Below are 12,562 nucleotides of genomic sequence, written 5' to 3' on the forward strand. Positions count from 1 at the left end.
AGAGATCAAGAGTGGCAGTCTCCACCATCTGAGCCAGCCAGGCTCCCCTTGCCACGTTATCTTTATAGAACGCCTGCCCCTGTCTTCTATGTCCCCGACTCTACTTGGGACTATAAGCTTATGGGCTCCAATGCACTTGCTCCGACACAGGAGCGCCAAGGCCAAGGCCAGGACCCCAGGTCCTGGCTAGGGAGGAGAAAACCACCCTGCCCCGGCTCCGCAGCTAATGGAGGAAGACTATCATTCCCAGACACCCTTTCGAAGGGGGCTGGAGATTCGCTTTCCACGCCCTCCCCGCGGAGGAGTGAGCATGCGCAACGGCAGCTGCGCTTAGCGCTGAAGGCTGCGCGGGGGAGGACTGCATTTCCCAACAGGCCCCGCGTGCAATTTTCGGCCCCGCGTGACGAGTGACTTCCGGCGTGGAGGGGCGGGGCGCGAGGCTGAGGCAGCAGCTGGGGCAGCTGGGGGAGCGGCCGGGGGGCCGACGGGCTCAAGCCGCCATGGAGGCTGTGCCCCGCATGCCCATGATCTGGCTGGACCTGAAGGAGGCCGGTGACTTCCTCTTCCAGCCGGCGGTGAAGAAGGTAAGTGCATCCCCTCCCACCCTCCTACCTCTCCGGCGTAGCTCCGTCTGCCAGCGCGTGACGCCCCCTGCGCGTCCATCATCTCCCTAGGCCCTGGTCGCAGGGTCGGATGAGGCCAGGAGGGGCCTTCCCCTGGCTTTTCTCAGCCTGGTTCCTTCCCCCCCCGGCCCTCCGCAGACATTCCTCTCCCCTCCTCGCCCGCTCGGGGCCAGCATCCGCAGCCTTTTTAAAACCCGCTTCCCTACTTCTGCCCCGGGCCATCCACGGTTCCCACCGAGGCACCAGACTTCCTCGGTGTGACGCTCCGGACCTAGTTCTGCTCCGCCCCTCCTCCACGCCGGGACCGCCCCGCGGGGGAGCGGTGGGCGGCCCTGGCCGTCTAGTTTGAACTGTGCCCTCCGTGCGCTATCAGTCCAGGAGCGGATTGGGATGGACGCCGGTGATGGCTCAGCATGTGTGTTTCAAGATGGGAACCAGAGGAATGCCTGACCTCTGCGTTTGGGGTCTCTCTGACACTTAGTGCGATTCTCTCCGGTCTCTTGAGAATAAGAACCATATTCAGGAGCCCCCTTGGGCCGAAAGATACAGGTCCTTGTCATTTTGGGGGAGGGTTATTGCTTTTCTTAACTGCCCGAAGGGGATACCAGTTGTAGCTCCTGAAGAAACATTTGCAGTCGTTGTGTTGAACCGTCAGTTGGACGGGGAAGACAGGCAGGTTTGGTGGTGATGGAGGAAGAGACCTCTGTGGCGAGATCAGGTGGGGCTGGTACAGAGAGGGGCCAGGTGTGTTGAATGAGCATCGGGTGCCCTCTGAGACATCTCCCGTGGGGAGGGCCACCTAGCTGCAGTGGGTCAGAGCAGAAGAGAAAAGGAGCCAGGTTGTTGCAGGTTGGCATCCTTGGGTTTTCAGTAGAGCAGCTACCAAAGTAAGTCCCAGGTAATCTAGGCAGTGCACCACCCAGCAGGGTGCTGAAGAAGAGGGATAGAAGAAAGACAGTAGGTTTGGAAGTAGTTACCCCAGTAAACTGTCTCCCTCCTCTTTATACTGCCCCTGCCTTAGTTCAGACACTCACAATTTGTATTCCTTTGATTCTGTCATTAAATCTCTTTGGGTGTCTGTTTCCTCATTTGTAAAGACAGGAAATTAGATTAATCTAAAAGTTAAGAGTTTTGTTACCTTTTCCTCAGACTTTGGTCTTCTATCTGCTCTTTCATACAAGCACAATTAGATGACTTTTTCTAAAACAACAAAACTCCTTTGTTTTCTAGTTCAGTCCCAACCCATTTAGAGGTCTGCCTGACCAACCCCAGTTCTTTCAGTATTTTTTGAGGGTCCAGTGTGTGCTTGATCTATGTATTTGTTACAGATTCTGTTCACATTCAGCCATTTGCTGTTCCCTTAACATTCTCTGTATATTTGCTCTTCTCTGCCTTTGGTTGTGGATTTTCTCCCACCCAGAAGAACTCTCATCTTTGCCTTGTGGGATGGGAATGGGATCCTTCTTTAATGTCTGTATATTCTGTCCATCTTTCAAGGTCCAGTTTAAGTTCTGTCTCTTCCAAAAGGCTTCTTGAATCCGTTCATCTGGATTAATCTTTCCCTTCTCTGAATCCCTCTTTCCATTCTTTTCCTGGTGTTAGTATGTGTGCTATGTTTTAATTCCTCTATTCAATTCTAAGTGACCTGGGAGGCATCTGCATGCTGCTCGTAGCCTAGCAGGGCCCCCTCTACGTAGTTGGCATTCAGGAAAACATTTCTCAAATGATTGAATGACAGTCGAAAGGGAATTTAGACATGGTGACCACACATTTATGGAAATCCAGTGGATAAAATCCTAGCCCAGAAAATCCTAGGAGACGTTTTGTTTTTAACTTATCCTTTGATATTCTGATCACCCTTGCCTAACCAACAAGGTTTTATGTGAGTAATGACTTTGCTGGAGTAGTTGCTCATTACCATTTAGCCTGAGGTGGTATCAGATGCAGAAGAAACTTCGTTTTGCAGACATCACCTCTTTTTGTTTCCTCTTTGGGATTGGGGAAGATACCACCAGTTTATTTGATAGGTTAAGATTGGGGCTTGTATTGCGTGAACCCACTGAAAAGGAATAGCAGCCTGTGGGTAGGCTGGGCTCGAGAAGGGCCAGCTCCCTCGGAGTACCCTGGATCTCTTCCTGCAGAGAAGACTGCAGAAGCCACTGCAGCCTGGGAACTCTTCCTGACCTGGACTCCTCCCCTCAGCCCTAGAGCCCCTGCTCTGCCTCTGCCACTCGTACCCTTGTCTTCTTCTACCCTTTCTCTCAGCTGTGGGAACCTTCACCAATGACTTGGAGCTGAGAGGTAGAATTTAATGTAGAATACTAAGGTAAAAATGGTTCTGTTGAGGTCAACCTGTTGAGCACTATGCTGAGCCTTGGAAATACAGATGAATAAGAGACTGTTCTTTCTTTTTTTCTTTCTTTTTTAAAGAATTCAGTTTAGTAGAGGAAACTTACAATTAAATGGTAATATTAGTGGAAGTGTATGTGCACTATACAGAAGTACCAGCCTAAGGAGGGGCCATCAGAGAAGGCTTGGTGGGTTTTGAAAGATGAATAGGAATTTTCTAGATAGCTAAAGGGCTTGTTTCTTTGTGAGGCCTGGGCTGTTGAAAAGACCTTTCATAGTGGTTAGTATTAGTTTTCGCTCCTGATGGACATGCCTTCAATTATGGAATAATGTGAAATAAGAGCCAAGAGAACAGCAAGTTGGTTTTGAGCTGCAGTGCCAAGCTTTAGGTTGGGATACCTGGACCCACATAATTTTTTAGTGGGAAAATGCTGCTGTCTTTTCACTTTGTTTCCTGTGCTTTGGAGCCCAGAGTGCTGACTCATTGGCAACTGATGAAGGCTGACCGATACTTTTCATCACTGAGTGATTTTGGTGACAGGTGTTGGTGTTTGAAGTTGTTTCCTCTTGTCTCAAATACCTGCCTTTAATCAACTGCATTAGAGCTTAAGTCAAGCTTACTTGGACTTAGGTGTTAACATCCATCTCTGATTCATTCATTGAACAAATAGTTATTGAGTGACTATATGTGCCAGCCCTGGGAATTCAGGGCTATATGTTATGATAAAAATTCCTGCCTTCATGGAGCTTACCTTCTAGGGTCCACATGGTTATCTATCCTCAAGGGCAGATGTATCATGTAGTAGCCACCCTGCCAACTCAGTGACTTCTTGGCCTCTCTCTTCCCCACCCTTAGCTGGATTGATTTCTGCATCTCCACTTTTCCACCAGGTTCCTCCAGAGAATCTGCCTACTATTCAAGGCCTGCCACCACTTGGCTTCAGCCTCCTTCTCTAATTCATTCCCCCAGGCCTCTCCTATAGGAACTTTCAGTCTCTTTTCCTTCCACATCTGGTCATTGTTCTTGCTCTGGTCCTTACTGGAATTCCTTTCTTCCTGTTCATCACTCAGGTTGAACCATACCTCCTCAGGGCCCCTTTAGCTGCCTGGCTGTTGTACCACACTCCTAAATTCAGACCAGGCCTACCGCTGTTAACACTCAGTTGACCTGCACCACAATGCACACTCTTATTACCTCTTCTTACTGTTGATCTTATTCACGTGTAGGTAAAGCCTCCTTTTCAGGTTTGTGGAATCCTCCCCGCTGCGATTTCTCATGGGATAGTTGACTCCTTTGAAACACTTGCTACATAGAAAAGGAAATCAAATGGCCAGAGGCCTAAAAGGGGGCCCTGCCTTCTCAACAGTGAGGAGCATGGGACATTGCCAATTACCTGTGGTGATGACCTGTCTTTTCTCTTATCACAGATCTGGAGTTACCGAGCCTGTCTGCCCACTGTGTTTTACAGCAGAATGGCTCCAGGAACAGATGACGTGCACTGTTCAGTTCATTCTTCTCTGATTTTAATCTCCTACACCAAAAGCCTGTATCCATTTCACTTGAGATTCTTTCCTTTCCTCGGGAAGTAATAAATACTTATGTGTGGAGAATGCTTCATAAGTGTTGGATGAATGACCTAGTCTAGTTCTGGCACCTGCCAGGAGATGTAACTTGAGTTGTCCTTGCTGGTGTTGTTTAGAAGAGATGTGGGAGAGATTCCTTGAGTGTAGAGACAGAGGTTAGACTAGGCGAGGATGAAACTCTGTTCTCATCCTCAGTACTGTCGGCTTGTTATTTGGTTTTAGGTTTGCTGACACCAAGGGGCAATCCAACTCCTTTCTCTGAATAAAATTAATCTCATGTGAAATTCAGTAGCAAAACATATATCGTATTGTATTTATTAATAATCCTATATGTGGGACTTAGTTTTGTGTGTATTTCCATGGACCAGCCCAAGGAATCCCCCATTTCCCCATATTTGAGTAAATCCTGCAAGTGGAGAAAAGAGAAATATATGTACAGTGAACGAAGGTAATGTTTACACCTGTGATGCCTTTTATTCTCTTTTCTTCTTGGATTATTGCTTTAATTAGTTCCGTGAAATTCCAAGATGTTCTATCAAATTAAGAGCAAAAGCTAAACACCGCCAGCATCTGGGGGTGGGGTGGGGGGGTGGGAAGCATGCACAGAAGAATGAGAACATGCTAATTAATACAAGAGAAAGTGACACAAAAGGAATATCCTTGGGTCAGGAGTCAGGAAACCTGGCTTGGAGTTCTAGCACAGCCATTGCTGATCTCTAGTTTCCATTTTTCCAATCTGCAAAAGAATGGCAGGACCTAGGATGAATGTTTCTCATCCGTGATGAATGTGATCTTATCTGCCTACAAAATTCTGTGCCATTTGTTGCTCAGTAAAAGAGCCGAGTAGTATCATGGAAATAGCCTAGACATTGGAATCAGACCGACCTTGGTTTAGGTCCCATCCCTTCCACTTAATTGCTAGGTGACCTTCAGCTGCTACAAATGATTATATAACTAATCTGGTCCTCATTTTTCTCACCTATAACATGGAAATAATATACCTCTTAAGCCTGTGAGAACAAGAATTAATGCATGTGGGTCCCTATGAGAGGTCTTGGCATACTATATTGATTTTTCTCTGGAAATGGCCTTTGTATTCTTATTGTTTGCACTTGTAACTCCTTCCTCTCTTCTCCACCCCCCCCCCACCCCCCCGCAGTGGCTCTGATCCTTAGACATGCTCTCAATTAACATAGACATGTCCATAGGTCTTATTGTTTCCTCAGAAAAGGATCCCCAACTTCTTCAAAGTCCGGCCGGGCTCTGGAGGTTCTCTGGGTCCTGTTGACCCTAACTACCTGTTGGTTGTGTGGGTGCATTGGGGTCCTGTCATTGCCTTCTATGGTGGCAGTGACCTGCTGCTAGACCTGCTGCTAGGTCTCAGATTGTCGGGAGCTTCACATCCTGACCAGACTTTGTTCTGAGCTCTGTAGAACACAGACTGCAAGATGGTCTCTGTTTTTTACTCTAGAACCTTCAGCCAGCCTTTTTCCTCTCTTTGGTGGGGGAGTGATCTGCAGTCAAAGAGGACTCCATCAGAGTTTAAAAAATAACCTGGCTGCTCTGTTGTGGCTATGAGATTCACTATGTGGCTAGAGATTCATTTTCTCTAACTCTTTCCCCAGAATTATTTATGAGAACTGTATTAAAAATAGAGGGAATGAATTGGTCTAATGTGCGATTAAGAACCTGGGCTCTGAAACCCAAATGTTTGGGTTTTAGTTACTGTTCTATCAGTTATTAGTGCTGTGAACTCGGCAGATGCCCTGACCTCTTTGCCTCAGTTTGTTCATTTCCTCATCTGTAAAATGGTGATGATAATAGTATCTACTGCTTTGGGTTGTTACAGGGTTTGAGGAACTTTTTAGGTGCTCACCACAGAGCCTGGTCTGTGGCAGGAGCTCAGTCAGTTTTTGCTGCTGCTGATCTTAGAGGAGGAATGAGACAGGTAGAAGGTGACCTCTTAGGGACAGTTTGCTGGGGTTGGGGCAGCCTTTCTCTCTCCTTCACCATGTGTGAACAGCAAGGACAGGTGTTTTTAGCGACGCCAGGAGAAGCCTTGTTTCTAAGACTCCAGTATCCCTCTATCCCATGGGGCCTCCAGGCTGTGTGTACTGTTACTCTAAAACCTCTTACCAAAAGGGAATTAATCAAGGAATACATTCCCATTTTAGTCAAGTTCTACCTTACAGCCCAGGCCACACTCTATATTTATGGTGTTTGGAGGGCTGGTTGAGAAGAAGAGGTTTGGCTAGATCCAAGCGAGGATTGCAAACCAGGAGCCCATAAACGGGCTTAAGAGTGTCTGCGAACTCCTAACATTGTTTGCACATTTTTGCGTTTGTGCATAGTTGAGTATTTCTAGGAAGATTTCTTTCATGGCTTTTATCATATTGTCAAAGGACTTACAGAAGGCCCTGTTGGGCAGAATGTCCCATCTTCTGAATTTTTCGGAGTGTCTCCTTTTAGTATTTTCAATTTGTTCATCCCTCCTCTGCATTTCCTGTAAAGGCAGCCATTTGCTGAGGATCTAACACATACTAATGAGGGCCCTGCTGTTCCTGACGCACTCATTGTTTGGTGTGGATTGGAGGGGTGTCACTGGCATGACCCTGCCCCAAGGCACAGTCTGGTGCAGGCATGTTTGGAATGTAGAGAGAGCAGCAGCTGAAGTTCAAGGAAGTGACATTTCATCTGAGTCTTAATAGAGAAGAGGTGACAACATGGGGACAGGTATTGAGACCTGAGAGCAATTCCATAGGACTGTTGGCTGGGTGTCCCTGGAACATGCTAGAGGACAGTCTTTGAAGGCTGTTGGGAGCAGGTTGTGAAGAGCCCTGAACTCTGTGCCTAGGAGATTAGATTTGGACTTGGAGGCTTTGGGGAGCTACTGTTGCACATTCTTTTTAGATTACAATTTTTCTCTTTAGATTGCAACTCATTTCTCATAATCTCACTATCCTAAGAAAAGCATATTTTGGTTTATTTTTTTCCCCAGGTGCGTGTGTGTTTCAGAAGGCTCTGAAGTTAGGAGTGACATTGGAGTTGTGCTAGAAAGATCATTCTGGCCTCTAAGTAAGCGATAGCTTTGAAGGGGTTGCAAGAGGATAGAAAGGAGAGCTCATGGGCACATGGGACTTTCAGGAGGTAAAGCCAACAGAAGAGTGGTCAGGGTCAGAGGTTTTGGGAACGTGACTGGGTGATGCTGAAACAAATTCAGCAGTAGCCTCCCTTCTGTCTGTCCCACCTCTCCCTTTCCCTGCCAGGGCAGATAGGAGCTGTTCCACAGCCTTCCAGGTTTCCATGTGGCCAATTCCCTAGCCATGAGGCATAGGTCCTGGGAAGGGACCTCACAACAGGTGAGTGGGCCACAGACATCGTGCGAGTGTGCTGCTGGACAGAGAGGCCACCTCTTTTCAGTCTTTGAACCTCAGGGAACCTGTAAGGTGGGCATCAGTGCTCAGTGTTTGTGGAATGGATGCATCTGCCCCCCTCCCCCCACCCAGATTGCTAACTCGGGCAGCAGGAACTGCAATGGCAGTAGTTCAGCTGCCTTAGCCTGTCGATCTTAGGTAAACAAGGGGTCTTTTGGCCCAGGCTCTGCCTCCAGACCGATGAGTGTGCTCATTGTCCTAGAGGGTCAGCTCCTGAGGTGAAGAGTGCTGTTGTGGGCAGGCATGCCAGTCCCCTCTCTGATGCGGGCAGTGACTTTCCCGTCTCCTGTCTGAATCATTCCCATCACACACCTGTGGGCCTGTCCTCAAGTAAATCCTTTATTCTGTGGTGCTTTTTCCTAGTGAGAAGGGCTGGCTGGTGAAGAAGCCTTTGCACTCCCACTCTTACTTGGTATCTCTTGTCTGTGTTGGTTGTTGGGTTGGGATTATGGTTGTGATCTCAGAACACAGCAGGGTCCAGTCCTTGAAGGAGGCTTGAATTTGTGGCCTGTTTTGGGATGCTCAGTAGGATCCTATTTCAGCCAGCTAAGTTCCCCAATTCCTGACCTGCCAGAGTCCTGGACTTTACAAAGAGGGCAGTAGCATGACAAAGACCAGCCAGGGTGTTCACACAGGGTCATCCAGTCTTTCCATTTTGCTCAAAGGTGGAGGCTCTCATGGTCAGCTTTTAGTGCTGCCCTGTTACTGAGGTAGAGTTCCCGGTGGACCAGGAGGTAAGCTCATGCTTGTGGGTCTGGACCCAATCCTGAGCCCTGACTTGTGACTTCCAAGGACTCTGGGAAGGAGTGGGAGCCGGGGAGTGTTTTGTATTCCTGGCTTACATCTCTCTCTCTCTTTCTCTCTCTCTCTCTCTCTCTCTCTCTCTCTCTCTCTCTCTCTCTATGTGTGTGTGTCTCTATGTGTCTCTCTCTAGTTTGTCCTGAAGAATTATGGGGAGAACCCAGAAGCCTATAATGAGGAACTGAAGAAACTGGAGTTGCTCAGACAGGTAGGAGGATAGTATTTTTATGCACATATGAACAGGATTGGTTTGATAGGGAGGTAAAGAAACCACCTGGAACTGTGTTCTTCTTCTAATTTAGTATTTTTTCCTCTGTAAAAGCAGCAAAATTAATGATAGAAAAGTTTGAAAATGTAAAAAGTAAAAGATAAGCTTAAAAATCTTTCTCAGAAAGTTTTGCATATATATTTTATAACTTATACATATTTATATATAATTTATATACTTATATTTAAATGTGTATGTATGTTTATATACTATATATAATTATATAAATATATATGTTAAATTATATGAATATGTATATGTGCGTGTGTATATATATATATATATATATATATATACATATATGATATGATTGACCTTTTAACAACATGGGTTTGAACTGTGTGGGTCCACTTATGTGCATTTTTTTTATAGTACAGTACTATAAATGTATTTTCCTTATGATTTTTTTAAAGTTTATTTATTTTGAGAGAGCGCATGCTTGCGTGCAAGGGACTGGCAGAGAGTAAGGGAGAGAAGGGATCACAAGCAGTCTCCATGCTGTCAGCTCAGAGCCTGGCTTGGGGTTTGAACTCCCGAACTGTGAGATCATGACCTGAGCTGAAACCAAGAGTCCAATACTCAACGAACTAAGTCACCCAGATGCCCCTTCCTTGTGATTTCTTTAACACTTCCTTTTCTCTAGTTTCATTGTAAGAGTACAGTGTATAATACATATAACGTACAAAATGTGTGTTAATTGACTATTATCAGTGAGGCTCTGGTCAACAGTAGGCTATTAGTAGTTAAGTTTTTGGAAAGTCAGAAATTATAGTGGATTTTTGACTGCATGGGAGTCAGTGCCCCTACCCAGTACCCCCCTCACTGTTTTAAGTGTCAACTGTGTATACTGTATAAAACCACAGTAGGATCATACACCACCCAAACTGCTTATGTAGTCTGCTTTTTTCACTTCATGTATTGTAGATTTGTTTCTGTATTGATGAAAGTAGAACAGTAGTATTTTTAACGTCCTGTAATCATCACATTGCACTAGAATTTAATTAGTCTTGTCTCAGAGAACATTAGGTTATTTCAGTTTTCGGCATTGTGAATATAATGCCTGTCTGCATTCTTGGGCACATATGGGATTGTTTCTGTAGGAATTAGTGGGCAGATGGGATGTACTTGTTTTCATGTGCACCCCTAACTCTGATGATATACATGCCTACTCCTGCTGTTACTTTTCAGTTCTGGCGGTCTGGTAGTTGAAAAGGGTATTTAATTTTAATTTTCAGTTATTTCATTAATAGTAAGGTTTCACAGTTGTCAGTGTGTTTGTTGTATACCTTCTTTTAGAAATTGTCAATGTCCTTTGCCATTTTTCTATTTTTTTTTAATTAAAAAAATTTTTTAATATTTATTTATTTTTGAGAGAGGGAGAGAGTGTGCGAGCAGGGGAGGGGCAGAGAGAGAGGGAGACACAGAATCCAAAGCAAGCTCCAGGCTCTGAGCTGTCAGCACAGAGCCTGACATGGGGCTCAAACTCATGAAGTGTGAGATCATGACCTGAGCTGAAGTCGGCCACTTAACCTACTGAGCCATCCAGGTGCCCCTATTTTTCTATTCTATATAGGCATACCTTGTTTTATTTTCTCTTTAAGACTTTTTTTTAAAAACGCTTATGTATTTATTTTGAGAGAGACACAGAGTGAGAATGGGGGAGGGACAGAGAGAGAGTGAGAGAGACAGAATCCCAAGCAGGCTATGCATTGACAGTGCAGAGCCGGATGCAGGGCTTGAACCCACAAACCAAGAGATCACGATCTGAGCCGAAACCAAGAATTGGAAGCCCAACCAACTGAGCCACCCAGGCGCCCCTAGGCATGCCTTGCATTGTGCTTTGCTTTATTGTGTTTTTTTTTAAGATTTTGTTTTTAAGAATCTCGATAACCCAACATGGGGGGCTAGAACCCACCACCCCAAGACCAAGAGTCCCGTGCTCCACCAACTGAGTCAGCCAGGCACCCCACTGATCTGTGATCAGTGATTTTTGATGTTACTATTGTAATTGTTTTGCGTACTACAAACTCCATATGAGACTGAACTTAATCAGTAAATGCTGGGTGTGTTCTTATTGCTCTACTAACTGGCTGTTCCCCTGTCTTTCTTTCCTTGGGTCTCCCTGTTCCTTGCGACACAACAATATTGATATTAGGCCAATTAATAACCTTAAAATAACATCTAAGTTTTCAAGTGAAAGGAAGAGCCACATGTCTCTCATTTTAAATCAAAAGCTAGAAATGATTAAGCCTAGGGAGGAAGGCATGTTGAAAGCCAAGATGGACTGAAAAGTTGAAAGGTAGGCCCCTTGCTCCAGTTAGCCAGGTAGCCAAGTGGTGAATGGAAAAGACAAGTTCTTGAAGCAAATTAAAAGTGCTCCTCCAGTGAACACGTGATTAATAACAGAACCACATCAGCCATTGCTGATGTGGAGAAAGTTTGAGTGGTCTGGATAGAAGATCAAACCAGCCACAACATTCCCTTCAGCCAAAGCCTAGTCCAGAGCAAAGTCCTTACTCTCTTCAATTCTGTGAAGGCTGAGAGAGGTGAAGAAGTAAAGTTTGAAACTAACACAGGCTGGTTCATGAGGTTTAAAGAAAGAAGTCATGTCCCTAACATAAAAATATAAGGTGAAGCAGCAAGTGCTGATGTAGCATCTGCAACAAGTGATCCAGAAAGTTTGGTTAACATAATTCGTGAAGGCAGCCACACTAAACAACGGATTTTCAATGGAGACAAAACTTAGCCTTCTGATGGAAGAAGATGCCATCTAGGACTTTGACAGCTAGAGAGGAGAAGTCAATGTCTGACCTCAAAGCGTCAAAGAACAGGCTGACTCTCTTGTTACAGGCTAATGCAGCTGGTGACTGTAAGTTGAAGCCAGTGCTCATTTACCATTCTGAAAATCCTAGGGCCTTTAAGAATTATGCTAAACATACTCTGCCCGTGCTGTATAAATGGAACAACAAAGCCTGGATGGCAGCACATGTATTTACAATGTAGTTTACTGTATTTTAAGGCTCCTGTTGAGACCTACTGCTCAAAAAAAAAAAAAAAAAAAAAAAGATTCCTTTCAAGATATTACTGCTCATTGACAATGCACATGGTCACCTAAGAGCACTGATGGAAATGTACAAGATAAATGTTGTATTCGTGCTAACACAACATCTGTTCTGCAGCCCATGGATCAAGGAGTAATTGTGGCTTTCAAGCTTATTCTTTAAGAAATCCATTTCTTTTTTTTTTTTTTTTTTAATTTTTTTTAAGTGTTTTCTTATTTTTGAAAGAGAACATGAGCAGGGGAAGGGCAGAGAGAGAGGGAGACACAGAATCCGAAGCAGGCTCCAGGCTCTGAGCTGTCCGCATAGAGCCTGATGTGGGGCTGAAACCCATGAACCGTGAGATCATGACCTGAGCTGAAGTTGGATGCTTAACTGACTGAGCTACCCAGGTGCCCCTCCTGTTTTTATTTTTTAATTTTTTAAATGCTTTTTTTTTTATTT

General features: G+C 45.3%; 1 protein-coding gene across 2 annotated transcripts in view; it reads left to right on the top strand.

The window, feature by feature from the left end:
- The first annotated feature begins 416 nt into the window (after nt 1-416).
- PTPN23 (protein tyrosine phosphatase non-receptor type 23) overlaps nt 417-12,562 on the top strand; it is a 35,290-nt gene continuing 23,144 nt past the window's right edge. The window contains exons 1-2 of one of the 2 annotated variants that reach the window (XM_047839386.1): nt 417-584; nt 8,925-8,999. In XM_047839386.1, coding sequence (XP_047695342.1) covers nt 501-584; nt 8,925-8,999 — 159 coding nt within the window. In that variant the 5' untranslated portion in view covers nt 417-500. The remainder of the gene's footprint in view (nt 585-8,924; nt 9,000-12,562) is intronic. The other variant, XM_047839395.1, reaches the window with a different exon arrangement.

This window comes from Prionailurus viverrinus, chromosome A2 (genome assembly GCF_022837055.1).
Source record: "Prionailurus viverrinus isolate Anna chromosome A2, UM_Priviv_1.0, whole genome shotgun sequence".
Taxonomy (NCBI): Eukaryota; Metazoa; Chordata; class Mammalia; order Carnivora; family Felidae; genus Prionailurus; species Prionailurus viverrinus.